This window comes from Melanostigma gelatinosum, assembly GCF_949748355.1.
Source record: "Melanostigma gelatinosum genome assembly, chromosome: 20".
Taxonomy (NCBI): domain Eukaryota; kingdom Metazoa; phylum Chordata; class Actinopteri; order Perciformes; family Zoarcidae; genus Melanostigma; species Melanostigma gelatinosum.
Window position 1 is genome coordinate 18,055,804 of NC_136653.1, and position 20,271 is coordinate 18,076,074.

At 43.2% G+C, this 20,271-nt stretch overlaps 1 protein-coding gene across 1 annotated transcript; it reads right to left on the reverse strand.

Annotated features, from left to right (window-relative positions):
- Positions 1-15,505: 15,505 nt before the first annotated feature.
- LOC306794031 (coiled-coil domain-containing protein 106-like) lies at positions 15,506-17,682 on the reverse strand (the record flags this gene model as incomplete). Its single annotated transcript, XM_079291893.1, has 4 exons — positions 15,506-15,885; positions 16,337-16,543; positions 16,622-16,834; positions 17,475-17,682. 4 exons carry the CDS (start codon positions 17,680-17,682, stop codon positions 15,506-15,508), a joined length of 1,008 nt encoding a protein of 335 aa, XP_079148019.1.
- Positions 17,683-20,271: the final 2,589 nt, after the last annotated feature.

Sequence of the window (20,271 nt, forward strand, 5' to 3'; positions counted from 1 at the left end):
GTTTTACGTCTCGCGTGTATTTTTACATGTCTTAAAAAAGACAAGTGGATTTTTGTCAAAGGAAACTAGTACGATGCTAATTTCTTGTTGGCCTACACAAAATAAAGGTCATCCATCAAGTGGTTTTATTATTGGGATACTGATGCATCATAGTATTTAGGAATCATTAGCTTTCTCTTATTTAATAGTTTGTCATTTAAACCATGAGAAGTTGTGTTTTAAAGATGGTAAATCACTTTACATACAATTTCTGATAACTGACAACTGCAGAATTGAGAATTTTACAATCCATACAAGTCTTGATGTACATTTATTTTCCTGCCTCTAACAATTCAAAGCAGAGTGTGTTTCCTACTATCCCCATATTGTTTATCTTTGTGCATTTGGACCATTCATGTAACATTTATCACACAATGGTAAAATCACAACACGATGCTATTAACACTAGGTTAACAAATGCACTAAGAGGAAAAGCAGGATTGTATATTTGCATGAAAACATGCAAGGTAAAGATGCCCGTTGCTCCCCTCACAGTTCCTCATTAACAACTGAATCCACAGAAAACTAAAGCCGGAAACAAAAGCAGAGCAAACGGAAACAAACTTACATTGTTCTCTAACAAGGACTTGAAACATTTTGGAAAAATAGTTCATCCATTTCTGTGCAAAAGGTTAGCATTAGAAGCAGTGGTGGTCCGAGCCCGGCCTACTCTGTGTGTAAACCACAGAGGAGGAGCTAACGCGAGCTAATCTCACTAGCAATCCCCCCCCCCCCCCCCCCTCGTAGAAGATACGATGGGATTAGCAGGAATTACTTTCCCCATATAGACGCCCATTGATACACTAAGGAAAGCTGGTTAGAGGGCCTAAGCGCACAGCACTGCAGAGGGCCGCTCCATTTATTATCGGTGCTCACTTCATTTACCGTACTTTCCGGACTATAGAGCGCACCGGTATATAGGCCGCGCCAGCTGATTTTTAAAAGAAAAAAGAATGTGTACATAGATAAGCCGCACTGGTATATAAGCCGCAGGTGTCCCCGTTGAACAGCAAGATGTTTTTAACAGTGCTAAAGTTGTCTTCTTCTGTGAACATCATAACATGTCGCTAGCTTCTAAGCTAATTTTAACATTACAACAACAATGGGGAAATGCTAACCGCGATTAGCATTCGCGAATATACAATATATCTTTGTACATCTTTTCATGCAGACATGCTTGCATTACAGACTAAGGTCTCTCACGGCTACCAAACGAAAAGCAATGAGGCAATAACTGTTGTTGCTCATAGCTCTGAATAGCTGTTGTGCTAGCAGCAACACAACAGCTAACAGCAGCTTAGAAGCTAGCGAGTCGGACATGTACTGTTAAAAGCATCTTGCCGTTCAACCTTTTTTGTTAACAGTCCTAGTGAGAGGTAGGTCAAAGGTACTTCATCCATATTGTAGCGACCCTGTCAGTAACAGCTGGTAGCAGAGGGGTTGCTGGTAGCAACTGTTCTGTGTCGGGAGCTGGTAAATGTTGTGTTAGACCGGAACCGGAAGTTGCGGTTGTTGTTGTGGCGGAGAAAAGCTACGGAAAAATCCGTATATAAATCGCACCGGACTATAAGCCGATGCCTCAAAGCGTGGGGTAAAAAGTAGCGGCTTATAGTCCGAAAAGTACGGTATGTTCAAGGGAGATCGCCTGTTGGATTCACTTTCCAGCAGTTACTTCTGATTACCACGATATGAATCGGTTTGATCGGGTTACTGTGAATAAATCCCTGCAGAGCAACATAAAACTGGCACACATACATGTAGATAGATATTCTCAGTCGTTATCTATGAAGAACAATTCGACTCCCGTTCATGAGCATCCACGTGTAAGTAATTACACTTGCGTTCGTCCTAATGTACAGCGCCTAAGTAACCTGCAGATGTCTTCAATTATACATCGCTGCCTCTATGTGACACACGAGACAGGAGGGCGAAACCGAAGGACTCACACTGGACACCTCCGACCAGCGAGGAAATGAGCCCTGAGAGGAGACGGTGAGCTAACCTTTGTCCGCCCTGGAGCACTGGCTGCTTGTCACTTTTAGTTAGTTGTTTAGGGTCAGTCTCATGTATTTACTGTGGTTTTGCAAGAAAATATAGTCAAAATCACATTGTTTGCATTGAAAAAACAAAGATGAACTAAATTTTAAAAAGCCCAAAGTGTAGTCTCTGATCTGAGAGATGTGAAGGTGGAGGTCTGGCCACTTGACGCTCTCCAATGAAACAGAAGATCCCTTTGGCCTAAGGGGACACCGACATGGACTAATCTCCGACGCTGACGAGTGGGTTAAAGTTTCGGGTGGACCTCGGCACAAGACTGCAGGTCTACAAGCCAAGATAGTCAGACTCGCTGGAGCAAAGTGAAAAATACTTTCACTTAAAAGAGTGCACGGCGAGATGCAAGTGGCTGCTAATGGAAGATAAAGATCCTGAAGCGAAGTAAAAGACATGTATTTTGTTCAGTTCTTGCTGTAATTAAAGTATTTCCACAACACTCATCACGAGAGGGGAATGGTTCAGGATTCAGGTCGAGGAAATGTAGAAACACCGACACGTATCAGATAAAAACCACAGATCTTACCAGGCAAAGAGTCGCACTACTGCTCAGCAACGATTAATACAACTTACACTGAACATAAGACAATCCTCTGTCCAGAAAATATGATGATTAATACATATAATATTCATATTCACTGACCTTTGATGGCTGATGGTGAGAGGGAAAAAGCACACAGAGACACATGGATGGTGCTCGTAAAGAATAGATTTAGACATGCACACACACACACACACACACACCTGTGCACAGGTAAACACAGCTGCAATGTCCTGAGCCACTCCCAAAGTTTGCAAATAAGGAATCCAAATGAAGCAGAGAAGCCAGTAAAAACATGCACTGAACAAACAAATATTTGTATCCAAGTTTCTGGCAGTAGTAGCATATCTAGTGGCCTAAGAAGGCAAAAGTCATCTTCATACTTACTCTGCCTGCATTTACATGCTTGAGTTCTAGTTCCTGATAGTGTCATAAATTAGCCAACAGGAGCCTGCAGCCTGCAGCGTGCAGCGAGGAGAGAGTCAGGTGCAACAGGCCATGACAGCACTGGAGAGCAGTGTCCCATTACAAGAGGGCCGCTGTGGGGCTGAGCCAGAGCTGGACTGAGAGTTCAGCTTAAGGACTGCCTGGTGGTATCTAAAGCTCGGCTCAAATCAATTCAGCTTGTGGGATTGAGCTTATTACAATATTAATAAATCATATATTAGTGCCACTAATTTTGAAATATTTGTGAAAAAAAAGCATGCGAAACGTGAGATTGTACTAAGCAAACGCACCCTTGGAAGGATTTTCAGCAGGAAGCAGTTCTGGCGTAGAAAGAATAAAACCGACTTGCTGTCTCATCATTTTTTTTTCTTGGTTTTTATTTTTGTAAATTAAAAAAGAAATAAAAAAATATATATTTTTGTACTGATTTTTAATTTTGCTGGCAGAAATGGGCTCCATGAATATCCTGTCTAAAAAATTAATTCAGACCTGGAAAATATCGCTAACTAACGGACACAATTTCTACACCCGTTTAGCTTGCTAACGTATACCGTAAGCTATTTTTAAGCTGTTTAGCTTGCTAGCACACAAGCATTAGCAATCCAAGCCGCCATTAAGCCGCAAGAGAGCTGTTAGCAAGCTAAACGCTAGCTTAACTACTAGCATTATTTCCGCACTAGCTAAACTGCAATTTTAATAACAGCGGTGACAACTGGCGTGTTTACTCATTAAAAGTGAGGGAGTGTTATGCTAAATTAATAAATGAAGGATGACATTATCAAAATGTGTAATTGGATACAACTTACTTCTACTGAGTTTGGCTTCCTATAAACCTAGATTCATAACCACTATAAGCTAATTACATGAAGCTAAAGCTGCAGAATTGATGGCGGTGCATTTCACTGTAAAAATATAACAATGAAAGTAAGTTGTCGTTTTTGTGTATGACTGATTGTTAGTGTTGATCAGAGTTATGGCATATGTAAATATTGAGTTTACATTAATAATACCTCTTATAATATGTTAAAAATGTGCCCAGCACATCCTTTGACAACCTCTCCGTGCTGTGGAAAAGTGAGATTTCATGCAGCTATGACTCTCTCATCAAATTATTGATTCTGCTCAAACTGTCAGAAACGAATTGCTCAACCAGTGAAGCTGTTAATTCATCCTACAGAGTAACAGATGGCACAGTGATTGTTTTACCCTAAACACCCAGAAGCATGTAACTATCAGAGAGAGAGAGAGAGAGAGAAATACCTCTTGTTATCCAACAAAGCATATTAGATTGGTGTATTCACCTCATTGTTGTTTCACCAACTCAATCAATTTAATTCCACATCTAGCCATATATAAACCAAGTAATAACAAAGCTAAAGGTACTTGATGTTATCCTTTAGAATAGCACATTCTGTCTGTCATTAACTACAATAAAACTCCAGTTTAACATCACCAATGTGCAGTTATTATTCGCAGAGCTGCTCGGATCTTCTCGTGTCGAACTGAATGACACTTTATGCTTTGTTGGGATTCAAGAGGGCAAAGAAAGTCCAGTCCCTTCTACTGATATCCAATCCCACCTCGGTCCAGTTGGTCAGTCTGTTGAAGTCGCCTTTCAAGCTCATGTCTGGAACATGACCCCAACTTGCAAGAAAGCACAGCAGTTTGAACTCTTTTGGAGGCCTCTGTAGCTGAAATATTGATGGAACCTGGACTGTGACTGCAGGGCCAACAGGCGGTTATTTTATTGTATTTGTTTGTTAATTTAATCTTTGTCTGGCTCAAACATCTTCAGATACATTCGAAGGTTGTTGTTGACATATAGTGAAACTGCTCTCTCAACTGTAATGAGATGTTTCTCATAATTAACAAGACCTAAAAAGATCAATCATGACAAGAAAGGTCAATGATAATAGCAGGAGAGAGAAAAAAGACTGACTTGTTTTTATTTTCACTGAAATGAAGAAAAGAAAATGACAAGAAGTAGAGGAAGACACCCGACAAAAAAAAGAGGATGACAATTTTCATTGCTCAAAAGAGGAACTGCAATAGGTCCAGTGCTTTGACCGTGTAGGGCCTCATCAATCAGTCGTCTTTAGGGCCCCTGGTAGCCGATAATAAATCTCGGGGCCAGTGATGTCTCTGTCCAGTTCAAACACACTGCGTATCACCGGTCTGCTTCACCTTCACCTCCACCTCCTACCAATGACCCCCCCCGCCCCCACTCTCCGTCTGGGTGGAACCCCGCGTGGCTCCCAGGAGCACGTCCTCCAGGCTTGGGCGACGGCCGTAAACCAACCTCAATTCCTGCTCCGCTGCTTTACAAATGGCTCCTGGAGGCTGAATCAAGACCAAGGATGGGGGTGCACTGATGGTCATAATAGCTGTATGATTAGAGTGGGCAAAGGTCCAGCTCAGTGTGCAGACTGGACTCACCTCCCTACCCCCTGCCCCGATATTTGATCAGTTTCAGAACAGAAAAATACAAAAAAACAAATGATTTTTAATCCTCTTTTTGACATATTTCATGGTAAGCAGCCATTAGTTTAGTCGCGTAATCTATGAAACAAAGATTGTGATTTGTTTTTTTGCTTCTGTAGGTGTTGGTCTTTTTTGCCATGCTTTGCTAATTGCACATATCTTCTCTTATTCGTGGTTTTATGAATGGCAGTGCCGGCCAGTTGGTTGCTCCACCACTTCAGTCCAGACTAGAATACCTCAACAACTATTGGAGGGATTGCCTTGACATTTGTGTCAGATATTCATGGTTTCCAGAGGACAAATTCTAGAGATGTTTGTGATCCCTTGACTTTTTCACTAGCGCCACCATGAGGTTAACATTTGTGAGTTTTTTAGTGATCTATCTGCTACAACTATTGTTGGCATGACATTTGGTGAATAAACATTCCCAGTGCACAGAGGATACACCCTTCGGACTTTGTTGATCCCCTTTGCACAACAGCAGGTACAAGTGTACCATCGGAGTGGAAAATGTTTGTGTTATAATTGAAAATGTGATGCAACAGTAACACTGCAGCAAAAGTTTAATGTCAGGGTTGTGCAAGAACTTACCGATGAGTCCACTTGTCGTTCCAAAAGTCTGCCTCTCTTGCCACTTGTGAAATATTGGATGAGAACCCACGTGCCAAATGTGTGACGTGTTACATAAGCAGTTAATAGGCTTAATTTCCTGACAGGTAACCTACATAGTGCTCTGCTGCACTGCGAGCTTCTCACCCGCTGATCAGCCGCTCGTCTCAACACCGAGACGGATGGTCCTCTCTGACTGACACTGCAACCGTGAGATATCTCATCTTATCAAACACACAAGATGGCTGCACGATCCAATAATCCTTTGCACATACTGTACATAACTGCACGTCCTTCTGCTTTGATGTGCTTATTTTAGTCTTCTCATTTCATGCGTGTTTTGACAGAATAAAAGCACAATAAATATGATTTTAGCCAAATTAAGCTGGAAACTGTTATCCATTTCCACACAATAAAATATGTTCACTGATGATTATCATCTGCAAACACATACTTATGCAATCTCACTGGGTGCGCAAAAGCTGATTTCCTTTCCTCTCCCAGAGCTGCACGGCTTTTGTTTGAATAATTATCCCTCAGATGACCAAAACTACCTGAAGACATGAAACACAACAGCTGAAGCCAGACACTTACACATATAATTAGCTTAAGAAAGATTGAATGAACAAAGTGTCTTACCTGAAATTAAAGTAGCTGTGGTGAGACATGCTTTCAGACCGACTCCGCCGACAAACCATTTATGAAATGTGTTCGGATTCAGAACAGTGTAAGTGGTCGAGGACAATTATGTTGTTGAAAATTAAGTGGCTCGAATGACAAGTCTCTTGCAGCCCACTCACTGAACTCGGCCTGCGTTGTTATTACGAGCATCTCTGCATTGTGACATGAACTCAGGAAGTGAGTCTCCGTGACTTCAGACAGAATAAATCAACATTCTACATGAAAGCATGAACTTGGGCGGTGTAATTGCGTTACACGGCGCAGAGACGTTTACAGTGTGATCGATGCCCGTGTGCGAAACGCCGCAAAGACAAATTCAAGAATCAATTTTTCTTCACATTCACAAGAACGTCGTTGGAATAAAAACTGCATCAGCGGTCCTTCAGCCCGTTGGGTCGCTTTGGAAACGGGATGGGGAATACGTGCGTGTCATCGGAGCGCCTTCGAGAGCGGTTTTGCTGCAGTGGTGACGGACAAGCAGCAGTTCATGAAGGTTGATTGATTGATTGATACGGAAATTGATTAACACAGTCGCTCCCTCTGTGTGTGTGTGTGTGTGCACATGTGGGAATCGATATCAGCCTCGAATCGGCCCACCGACTGGACCCTGCTCTGTCCTGCACCGCCATTACAAGGTTACTTCTAGTCTGCTGAGACCCTCAGCTCCTTTAAATCAAGAGTGAAGACCTTTCTGTTTGCTGCTGCCTTTAATTGAACCACATTCAATTCATATATGAATCAATTTCCTGCATTTCTGCATTTTACGACTGCATTTTATTTCTTGCACTGTTTTTTAATGTTTTAATGAATGTTCTTAATTGTTTTTAAATCTCCTTTTATTTTGCCTTATGTTTTGATGCTTTGTCCGCTTTCGTTTGTAACAATGCTGCTTAAAAAATTCCCACAAAGAAGACAACACGAGGCCACGGCGCCCTTCCTCCCCCTGCACTCATCAAATGGTCATCATGGCACAGTGTCGGGTACAATCAGGCCGGAATCAGAGATCACTTCAAGGAGATTTAAGGAGGCCGGAATCAGAGATCACTTCAAGGAGATTTAAGGAGGCCGGAATCAGAGATCACTTCAAGGAGATTTAAGGAGGCGCGCTGCGATTGTTGATGCCTCTGTGATGCAGATCAGTGGACGGCTGGCTGGCTCTGCAACACCCGAGTCGACTCCCGTCTGCGAGGACTGATTGAATGAGGCTACTGATGAGGCTACTGATGAGGCTATTGTGGCCGTAGGGACGTGGTGTGAATGCCTGACAGGCCCGTGGCTGTCGGCAATGACTGGCTGCCATTGTGGTGATCCACTGGGCCGTGACTTTCCCAGCTGTGGGGTAGAGCACATCATGAGCCACTTAAATGAGTGTATGGATTGCGCAGTTAATAGAAGGATCATTATATCATTGGCACAGCTATACACATGCATGACGCTCCATTTTTTTTTGACCTTACAACCTTGATCATTACAATGTTTATATGAGCATTTTGGGAGTCTTTAGTGGAGGAGTTACATGAAAGCGCTCTCATCCGTCTTCCTTTCTTTCTCAATGTGTGCAGAGGACAATGCAGTCGAAAGCACGTCACCTTGTTTGCTGATTGTTTTTGAAATAAATAACTGTTTGCATAAATTCATTGGTGGGGAGCACGAGCTTGACACATAGCTAATCTCAGTGTGGGGGCACAGCAGCAGCCCACGAGGTTTACGTGTGACGTGAATGCATTCGCTGCAGGTTGTGACGTAAGTCGGCTGAATGACGATGTATTTGATGTACGTAATATGTATTTATAGCAACACAATTTGACGTTCATAATCTTAACACAGCGCTTTCTTTGAGACATGTTCACACTCGCACCCTCTGCAGCTCTGCAGGCGTTGATGTCACCTTTCCAGTGACATTCAGTTTGTGATGAACCGTTTGTGTTTTCTACAAATGTATAAGATTACACATTACAGTAACGGCTGTGTTTATATTGAAGGAATTTCAAATGCCTGTGCTTTGAGCTACATGCTAACATGCTGATGTTTCAAAGGTATACTGTTTACCACGTTCAACATCTTTGCTAATCGGCATTAAACACAAAGTCCAGCTGAAGCTGAGAGGAATGTCATTGGTTTTACAGGTATTTAGTCATAAAATCAATTCTTTACCTGACGATGGTGCTGGATGAGGAATGAAGCGTTCACCAACGTTATGACGAAAGGCCTCTTTCACAGCGGACCTTTTGACTGGTCGTAGTAGGAAAAGCACAGGTGTTACTAATAACACTGACGATGGCTTCAAGTCGACCAGTGAGAGTGACAGTGTGCGTTCAAATACACAGTCCTTTGAGCAGCACATATACCAGCAAGAGTTCAAGGTGCTGCTGTTATGAGGGAGTAGTACGTCCCAATTGAATGCAAATCTGTGGCATATTTCAAGGAACTCTCTGCAATAATTGCCGAGACCTTTTTTACTCAAAACCACAAATGTCAAGCTCAATGTGGTGCAAGAGAAAAATGAAGCGGATCAACAAAGTCATTAGGATGTATCATCTGGGAACCATGAACGTGTTAAGAAAATCTCATGGCAAGCGTCGAGATATTTCAGTCCGGACCAAAGTAGTGGACCGACAATGAGGTTGCATCCATTGCAATGTTTCCATCCAAAGAGCCAGGCCACCTACTGTGTTTAAATCCTCTTGCACAGGTAGTGCATGAAATGCATTAAACACAACATGAACAACAAAGTGCTTCTGACCTTTCCCCGCCCACTCCTCTGCCATCCCACATGAGTACAACCAGCGGGGCACCAACAGTGACTCATCATCAGAGTTTGTCCTCTTTCCCCAGTGGAGAGGAGTTGTGTAACTTGCTGCTCTGAGGCTCTTCAGCACTCGGTCCTCTGCCCAGATGTTATGAGTGCATAATGTCTGTTTGTGTTCATCCTGTCATCCCTGGAAGTCCTCGTAAAAGTTTGTTGTTTTCAAGGGTTCATCAACAGCACTTGCCAAAAATATTTATAAACTATTTGTTAACTTTTAATGCAATCCTTGTGAGTTTCACTTTGAGTTTTGCCTTCCTCAGCTTATTTTCTAGTGCTGGAATTCCCCGATGGAGCAAACATATTGAACACTCTGACAACACCGAATCCGCTTTTGAGCAAGTGCACCCGGCCTTCATGCAGCCATCCCACATGTGGTCACGCCACAATAAAAAAATGCCGTAACACAACAGAGTGCACAGAGTGTTTTGCTAAAAAATAAAACCTCAATGCGTGTTCTGTGATTCTGTGAAAGAGCAGAGGATGCGTGAGAACAACTGGCAGATTCATTGGGAAACCCAGCAGTGTGTAATTAACATCTGTTATCATAATAGAGGTCAAGTAGAAGAGAATACACAGAGAAGCCCAGCGTCCCCTAATCTGGCAGAATCCCTCCTTTCCTAAATGAAAATACAACCAGGCCAGACCTCAGATCTTCAGAGACAGTGTGTGTGTGTGTGTGTGTGTGTGTGTGTGAGTGTGTGTGTGGCGTGAAATCATTTTCCAAAGCACATCTCTCGCTCTCCAAGCTCGGACTTCATCACTACGGCAGATAGGGAAAGCATTTCCCCTCCGGCCAAACATCCCATCTGTCTGTGTTTCCAGATAACATGACAGCTCTGATCGGCGGTTAATGGCCGGTTGCATTCGAGTCATTTCACTCTACCACACTTGCTTTATTTCCTTTACTTTCACTTTCTTCCTGTCATCACCTCGGCTAGAGAGAGAGAGAGAGAGAGAGAGAGAGAGAGAACCCACAGAACTGTGACAGAATCGTCCGAGTCAAACAACCTTCTCATGCTGAAACACGCCAGGAAATAGACACCACCGCTGAGATGATGCCTACTCATGAATACTTTGGTGTTTGGCCGCTCTTCATCACGACGCACGCACTCTCAATCATCCCCGATTGTCAGCAAACATTCTGGAGCACATTGTGAGTCTTTCACACCCTGAGTTGTGTGTCTGCCTGAATCCAGTCCCCTTGGAAAGGATTTTTCTTTTTTTTGTGTGCCAAAGATTTGTCCTGCGTCACTGAGCGGACAACCAACAGGATTTGAGGGTGGGGTTGGGTTCCTTCATGCTGTCATCTTGCGTATTCTTCTGCGTCACATCCCATCATCTCCTCTTTGTCGGTGGTTGACGTCGCCGTCACATGAGTTTGCTGGTTTCTGGGGAGGAGAGAGAGAGAAAAAAACACATATTTTTCACATTTTCACAGGTTGCCTTCTATCTTTGGAGGTTGTGTCCGAAAACAGATTCATAAAATGACCCGACTACCCACAATGCTCCCACTAAATGTACACACGCAACCTTTCGGAGCCCACGGCGTACAATCATGTATCATTTTTTGCTCTTACATCTCCCATGAGGCACCGCTGTCAGTCTGAGGACACCTGGGGGGGGGGGGGGCGCCTCTGACCCTGAAAATAGAGGTTGCACCAGCTTTACATATTTCCAAACAGTGCAAAGAGACGAGGCCATGCAGCTGCTGCACGGAGAAATAGATCCACTTGAGCGCAGAAGCTCAGCGGTTGATTACTGCACTGTTACACGCAACAGCACTTGCTCACGGATGTTGTGGCCGAGTGCAGCCATCTTGTCTCTCCAGGAATAAATATCGAAATAGTGGGCTGTCTTTGCCCAAATGTGCTCAAAGGGGGAGATGAGGTTTGGTTTATAGGGTCCTGTTTGCTGAATTCCCTCAGAATACATTATGCCCCCCCCCCCCCCACCACCCCCACCCTCCTGGCTTTAAGCTTGCGAGACTATTATCCAGCAGCCCCCAGTAAGTTCTTATCAGTGGCAGCCAGATGGAGAGCGCACCAGCAATACCTCAAGACGTGTTGATGGAGCTGCGCTGGCAGCAAGGCTGTCATTGTAGATCCAGATCAGCATCATCTCTATTTTATAATTGCCACGAGGCGTGTCATTAATGATCATTTCACTGGCTTGTGTGGACAGCTTGAAGGGTTTACAAAAAAAACAGCAGGGCAAACATTGTGTCTGAGACGGTTTGCATCCATGTTGTCCATATCCATGTCTTCACATGCATGTTTAAAGAGTCACGCTACACTGTAGTGGGAGCTCGTTACTGTTAACCCATCAGACCAAATCTAATCAGCTGCGCACGGACGGGTGTGTGTGTGTGTGTGCATGATGCGTCCGGCCACAAACAATAGAACATGACGAGAGTGAACTGGATGCACAGAAACAACCCCGTGGTGTCTCGTGCATTAGACAATATATAGTGCGGGGAACAAAAACATGACAAACTATGATTTTGGTTGACAAAAACTGTAGTTGACGTCCCCTCTCTGCAGAAAGAGGACAAGAACAGTCCCCCACCAGTGCGCAGGCGCCGGCCCCCACCTCAATTATACCACAGGGGGAAATACCCACAATGCACTACTTGATGTTTTTGGACCGGCGTCGCGCTGGTGCTCTGACCCACTTCTTTTTCCCGGCAGGTTATTTTAAGATTCCATTAGCAGGAAGACCGAGGGCGGAGGAAAGGTGCAGAGACATGCAGTCACGTCAACTGTCCGTTCATTTTGGGGAATTGGAATCAGTTTGAGTTCTGTGCAGCCGGCCTGACACTAACAGTGTGTGCTTCCAAATGAGTAACTGATGACCACTGCCATGTTGTCAAGTCCTTTAGTTATGAGGCTGTATCACCGAGTCTAGAGCTCGATTCCTGTCACTGCTGTTCAAAAACACCAGACGCACTCTGCAAACTTACTAAAGATGTAAAGCAAAGGAAATTATGAAAAATAATTTGGTTTGTAGCGGAATTAAGAGTTCTACCTGAGATGGCAGCAGTTTAAACACTCTGGTGTTCGTAAATATGAAGCTAGAGCTAGCAGCCAATTAGCACAATAACTAGAAAAGGGGGGAAACAGCTAATCTCTGTTTTTGGACAGGGCCGGGCTAGCTTTTCCCCTTGTATGTGGTGTTGATGCTAAGCTAATAGTACTCTGGCTCCAGCATAGCTCAGCACAAAGAGTGGAAACGAGGAGAAACGGCTAGTTTCAGAAAACACACCAAAAGCTCAGTAAATATCATGTTATATCTAGTTTGTATAAAATCCAATGTGTAAAAAGGACAAGTTGTGGTTTTCGTCATCATCCAGTCCATGTACATCCTTTCAGTATTCATTTATTTGTATTATTTACAACTTACAGAACATGTGATTTTCTTCTCGTTGCATTATTGGTGCTTTTTGTACATATACAATATTTATATTCATCCCTATTTTGTATTGCTTTGTTGTCCTTGTCCCTACAGCTCTTATTTTAATTTCTGTGTAGATACATTGTGCAGGGATTTAAAAACAACTCAGTAAAATCCCTTGTATGTGCATACTTGGCCAATAAAGCTGATTCTAAATATTTTTGAAATTCTTTGTCAAATTAAGGTGACGTAGTAACTGCACCCTGCCAGGTTTGCCTGTTGCTTCCAGTCCTTGTGATAAGCTAAGCTAAGCTAAACACCTCCCCGCTGTAGCTTCATACACATGAGAGTTATCAATCTTCTTATCTAATCCTCGGCAAGAAAGCAAATAAGAATATTTCCCCCAAAACAACAAATCTGCTAAACAATAAGCCGGAGGAGACGCCAACACAACTAGCAACTCAATATCCAGAAATAATCTAAAAAGTGACATGAAACTCAGTGGTTTCCAAGCCGAGAACTATTTTCCCCAGAAAGCATAGAATCAATTGAAGTCTGAGCTCTTTGCCTCGTGATCCTTCACATAATGTGTCTGAGGTGTTCATTACGCAGCAGGTCTGGCCCACACTGACAGAAGAACAAAACATTTGAACCCACCAGGTCAAACACATTTCACTTGCATCATTAAGAGGGTGATTGGTGGTTATTACAGGCCACTCTGTGTGAGAACGTCCAGATGCTCTTTTTGTCAAGGTCAGGATCAAAGCTAGACGAGGAGGAGGAGGGGAGGGGGCCTCCGCAGTGACGAGGCACCTGCAACCAGGAAAGACACAAAATGGAGTCCCAGCTGGCTCCACACACCAGTGTGAGTCAAAAAGGCCGGGGGAGGAGGAGGAGGAGGAGGGAAGGCTTCAGGCTCGATTAGGCCCACATCCTATCTCCATCCTCAGCTCCATCACGCCGAGTCATTAACAACAAATTCACAGCTGCCACGCTGCAGTGTTAGCTTTCCTATTTTTAGGGGTATATGCTGACCACCAGTGTGCAAAGATGAAGTACCGTCATATACCTTGATCCCATCCTGTGCTTTACTCTCAGCGTCCTTTTTTCCCTCCATTTGCAGAAAACCTGCTGTCACATCTGGAGCCGGTGACGAGGCGAGCAGAGCGGGGAAGACGTGAGAGAAACACGCCCACCTCTTTCTCTACCTCACGCTGCCGACAGACCAGCATGCACCTGTCCCCTCTGGCTGCCGGCAGGCCGAGAGGCTGAACTCCACGTCGCCTCTGCTGGTGTGAAATGTTTCCGCACTATCCCAAACCACACCAGCCTGTTGTTGTTGTTGTTTTGGGTGAAACAGAGGAGACAGACAAGAAAAAGCAAGGATGAAGATGAGATGGAGGAGCGATAGGTAATGAGAAATGACTGAATGAGTTCATAACAGAAGAGGGTTGTGGGGGGGGGGGGAGTGAAAGATAAGCAGATAGCCGGCGTGTGAATGGCCGTGACAGTGACAGAGTCCCATGCAAAGATAAACGGCCTGGGTGCAGCCCCTGTTAATGGCTTTGCACGAGTAATTTGTCACTCCGTGTGGAAAGCAAACAGCGGCAACGCTTTGCTCTGACACTCACCGTCGCCCGACGGTGTCTCGGCCAGCTTCTCCATCCGTCTACTCAGCTGGTTATCGGCCCGCTCCTCTGGTCAAGAGACAGAATCGTTTCATGAACGCCGCATTGCATTTTGTCAATCACACGTCGGCTCACAGGAGACAGAAGCGATACGTGTTGGGTGTTGATGCGATGCAGAGGTTTTACTTTCAGGCTCCTGTGACCTGCGACCCCTCTCTCTGAAAGCTTTCATATTCCATAAAAGGTCGTGAATGGTAACATCACATGAAAACACCTGATGAACAGAGAAGCAACACGACTCGCTGAGCAGTGTTTTCATTTGTCGGCAGTTCAGAAACATTTACGCTCGCTTCAATTACAGCTTCAGGAATCACAGGAAAACCATTTCCTATGAGCGGAAAGTTACACCTCCAACATAAAGCAAGGTGCTGGGAAATGGAAATTGACGATCCACCATTTTGGAGTAAAATGACAAGAGGAGTGATCTGTAAACATGATATAATATATGAGTGCCATCTTGTGGGTGTTTCTAACACTACACGCTCCTCTGCTGTTGAACAATAAAAACACATTGGTGACAGCAGCTATTAATCATCTCTTCTGGCTGTCAAGTACAAAATACACATCCTGAATGTGGATCTGTGGATACTGAGATGCATAAACTGGAAATAATTAACATTGTTGTTCCCTTTGAGGCATTCACTTTTTAAAGAAATGCAGAAATGTCACATAAAACATTTGAATCCAGCAGTTCAGGTAAAAACAAACAAAACATATTCTGCGTGAAGGCATTATGTTCCACCCCTCCTCCGTGCAGTGAAATGATGGTCAACCTATTAGAATGCTCTCTGCAGCGCCCCCCAGCTGCTGCAGGTGGGAATGCAGCACCCTGGGCCTTTTCCCTGAGATGGGCAGCAGCTCGCCGTTAGCTTTCATGTGGTCTATTTTCCGGGACAGGTCGACGTCGCTGTCGATGACCAAGGTGCACCTCTGAGCGTAGCTCACCAGAGTCTCTTCTCCTTGGCGGAACAAGCCCACCAGGGGGACCACGTCTTTGCCGGCCAGGTGGAGCTCGGCGATGGAGGCCGTGTTGGCGATGGTGTTGCGGTCGATTCCCAGGTGGCGGAAGGCTTCGCTCATGCTTTTCTTCTTGATGAAGGCCGACAGGACTTGTTTGTAGCGGTGGATGACGTACTGGACACCCGTGGCTGGGTGGAAGGAACGTGACAAGGCATGTTATTACACGGTTATTACAGAAGGGATGACGGATATTTAGTCATTGCGAACACAGAGTCTTGATCAGCATGTGCAAAAGTGAGAAAAACTTTATCTTAAAGGATACCTGTGGTATTTTTCTCACCTGGACTCCACTTTCCCACGTTTTTGTGTTCATGTGACTGTTGGTGACACCAATTTTTGAAAATGTATTTCTTACACGTTTTAAAGAGGGAGGTAATCTACGTGTATCTAACATCACACAACACGGCTGTAGGTAGGCCGGTCACAACAAACACTTTTGTTGGATGATATGTTGTCCTGAAGTATTTTTAGTAACACTGATATACTAGCAGACTGTTAATTCTGTTATCGTGTTGGCTTGAATGTTGGTGACACACATTCAAATATATGTTCCAGCTTTAGACGACAAAGTCCACTCGCCTCTCTTCCTGCTGTAGTCCTTCCCTTTCTTTGATCTCTTCCTGTCCTTGTGGTGTTTCTTCCGTCTGTGCTCACTCGAGGCCACCGAAACCTCCGACGATCCCGACGCTTCGGAGCCGTTGTCGCTGCTGTCGGAGGAACAAGAAGAAGCTCTTTCTCTCTTCCGGGATCTGTTCTCCGAGTGCTGCACTTTGCTGGGTTTCGGAGCTGCGCGTGATCAACAAAAATCGACATAAATAAGAGCATCCAGTTAGATATTATGAGTCAAACACGTCGGACACGGACCTTCAGCGAGTGGACCGGGCGACGCAAAGGTGGGCATGGCTCGGTTACACGTGAGGTTTTCAATCTGGCTCCTCAGGAACTTGCGGTCCTGCATCAGGTCCTCCACCTGTCTCTCCAGAGCGGCGATGCGCTCCTGTTTGCTCTCCAGCATGCACTGCAGCTTGGTGATGGTCAGCAGCACCCGCGGGGGCAGGCTGTCTACATGTGAGGCAGCTGGAGGAAACACAGCATTACAACACACAGCTCGTGGTCCCATTATGTGGAAATAACTCCGTCGCTTTACTTCTCTGGCGTAAATTACGTCTGTAGTGGGGCTGTTGGGTAATAAAAAGGAACTGTACAAAGTATTAAGACATGAGTATAATCATAACAAATATATCATTTGGTCTTTAAAGCCACAACACAAGATTTTACATTATGTGCCAAAAGGGGAAGTCGTGTAAATGCTTTATGACATAAAACAGAACGTGTCGCTGTTCTTGTAACTCAAATAAAGCTGAAACTTGTTTTTGTTTTTCAAGAGACTGGTGTGTTTGAATCCAGACTGTGAACACTGGGCACAACAGGGAACACAGTTCTCTTAAACGGGCTTAAAGGGATAGTCCAGATGTTTTGAAGTGGGGTTGTATGAAGTACTTATCTAATCAGTAGATGAATCAGAAACTGTCCAATCATCACAGAACATTCAGGATATGTTTCAGGACAATGTTGAACCGTGCGTGTAAAAGTATTCTGAAATCACTCACTACATTGACTCTGGATAAGTACCTCATACAACCTCACTTCAAAACACCCGAACTGTCCCTTTAAAGACTGAGACGACACGACCCTGTGAATGTAGGTGCGCTCTCACCCGACATGGCGCTGCTGGGCGTGTTGTCCTGAACGGCGTCGGCTGAGGCTCCCGATTGAAAGTTCTCCCACTTGATGATGCGCAGGTCGTCTTGTTCCTGCTTCAGCCAGACCGGAGACGCGAGTCTGTCTTTGCACCTCACGGAGCTGGAGTCGATCTCCACGCAGGGGGAGTAACCCGAGGGCTCCTGCTGCCACACGGACGCCATCGCTCCACGCCTGAGAGAGGACCAGAGGGGAGTTATGATCAGAGTTCATATCCCAGAGCAAGGCATTGACAATGTCCCCTTTAGATAAAAATACTTTTATTATAAGATACTGGACTTGTATAAAGTAGTCTAATAAAAGCTGCTAGATCAACACTCAAACCTAAACAACGTAATTGTTCTGACACAAGTTTTAACGACTGGTCTTTTACTGGCCAGCATATTTTGAATACTACATATAGTCGGAAAGAATACTGTGAAAATAATACCTATAACAATATACTTTTCCACTGTTTATGAGGAAATAACTACTGTACATGAAAACAACAAATCATTTATGTAAAAACAAGTCAAAATGATTCAGAAAGCAAAACTTAGTTAACGGCAAACATCTCATTGGAAGACATTTATAGATAATTAAGAGATCATAATTATGAGATCTGAATCTTATAATTAAGAGATAAAGATCTCTTTTATGAAATACGGATCTTGTAATTATAAGATGCGGCATCACAATTATAGAGCTGTAGAACTAAAACATGACTCATCGAGCTTTAATGCATGAGTCATGCCTATGTAGGAATATATTTAACTCTTGAATTACTGCGTTATGATTGAATGCCTCGTGTTACGTGAACTGCTGTGACTGGATATTAGAATAATAGAGGCAGTGTGATTATTCATCATGCTATGGAGCCTCAAGAGATGAATATATCGTCGATACTTTCAGACAAGATGTTGTTCTGCTGCTGGAGAGGTTTGTTTTTTCAGATCCACCTACCTGTCAACTTTAAGATGATGACAAAGTATAAAGTAACAGTTACAACACAGGAGAAACTCTTTTACAGGGAACAGAATGTGACGGGTTACAGAATACAGTGCAACACCACAAAGCAAGCTGCATTTCAGATCGACTCATAAACGGACACAGGGACTCATTTAGAGATACTTTCCTTAAGTATGAGATAGAAAGTCCAAATAATGAGAAACAGAAGTCATAACTAACTACTAGATAAGTCTGTGTAAAAGTTTGTGACTTTAATGTACTTTTAAAAACCCTCACAAGTTATGTACCTGTGTTTTCCAGACTCAGTGATATGTATGTTGTTTTTAAAAAGGTTTTAAAAGTTGTATGGCTGCAATGTAGAGACAAACGATGAAAGCTGATATCTGTTATCTTCTGAGAATTCCATTAAAAGATATATAGTGTCATTTATAAACAGCAGTAGTCCACATCAGAATGTGCAAAAACAACATTCATAAAAATGTAAATAGCGATGCTTTTGATTATAAAGGCTCTAGTTTAAGCTTTAAGTAGGTGACGTTAATCTGCATTAATTCATATATTATTTACTTCTGCATGCAAAGCATTACTTCATACATGTGAGACTTTATGAGAAATTAACAGCGACTAATGCACATATATGAATACAAGAATACATTAATGAATGCAAGGACTGAGAGGTTTTATAACATAATTCATATTCAGCATGTTCATGTCCTGCATTTAAATAAACACACCTGTTGAATGTTATAATCGTCATTAGCTGTGTTTCCATGACATGGGCCGGTGTGACCCTCCGGTTAACGTGCTGAACGGTTCATTAATGACGGACTAACACTCCTTTTATTTCTGCAGCTTTCAAAGCTTTCACCTTTTGAACGGAATAACTTAATAAACAAAAGACAAAACTGAATCATTTATGAATCCTGAGCCACATGAGTTCATGACTTATGAAGCAGAAGTGCATTCATTAGAGCGGGATGAATCATGCATTCGTCAGCCATTCATTAAAAATGAGCAGGCAACCAGTTTTTGTGAATTTAATTTAGAACCAGGCTTGCTTCAGAATTTTATTTTCATTTCTTAATGTTCTTTAAGCATTGTTTAAAAATGATTCATTTTCTCATCTTAAAACAAATTGCCCATGTTATAGTCATGCTATTACTGTTCATATATTTATACATCATTCTTTTTATTTTAATTGTGTCTGTGGTTGCACTCTTTTGTCCTATTATTTAGTTTGTTTGAACATTTGCAGGTTGTTTGTTTAGTCATTGTTACTGTGTTGTGTGATATTGTTTATTGCATTGTTGTGTTTTCCATTTGTTTGGTGAGTGTTTGTTTGGGACCCTCTTGAAAACAGCTGCTTCTGTATCAGATGTTGCAGCATGCGGAGACGCGCACCCTGTAATTAGAAACACTTTGAAGAGTTAATTATATTTATTTGTGGGTACCAGTTGCCAGTCAGGGGAGAATAGACGTGTTTATGCATATATAGGTGTAAAAATGTATGAAGTAATGAAGTGAGAAAGTGGGTATTAAACCTGATTGTGACTTGTCACCATTACTTTCTGTCGACGGTTGGGTCAAAATCAAAGCAACAGATGCCAATATATCCTAACATTTAGTCCCTGAGGCTCCAAATACTCTGATCCTTCATTTCCCATCATGCAACAGCATTTATTATTATTATACCCACCCTTATCTTCAGAATTACTTTATGATTTCTTAATAATAAGCAACATTAATTGCTGACACGGAGTTATGCATGTGCACTTTTACCTACACTTGTTAACCTTATATGGTTA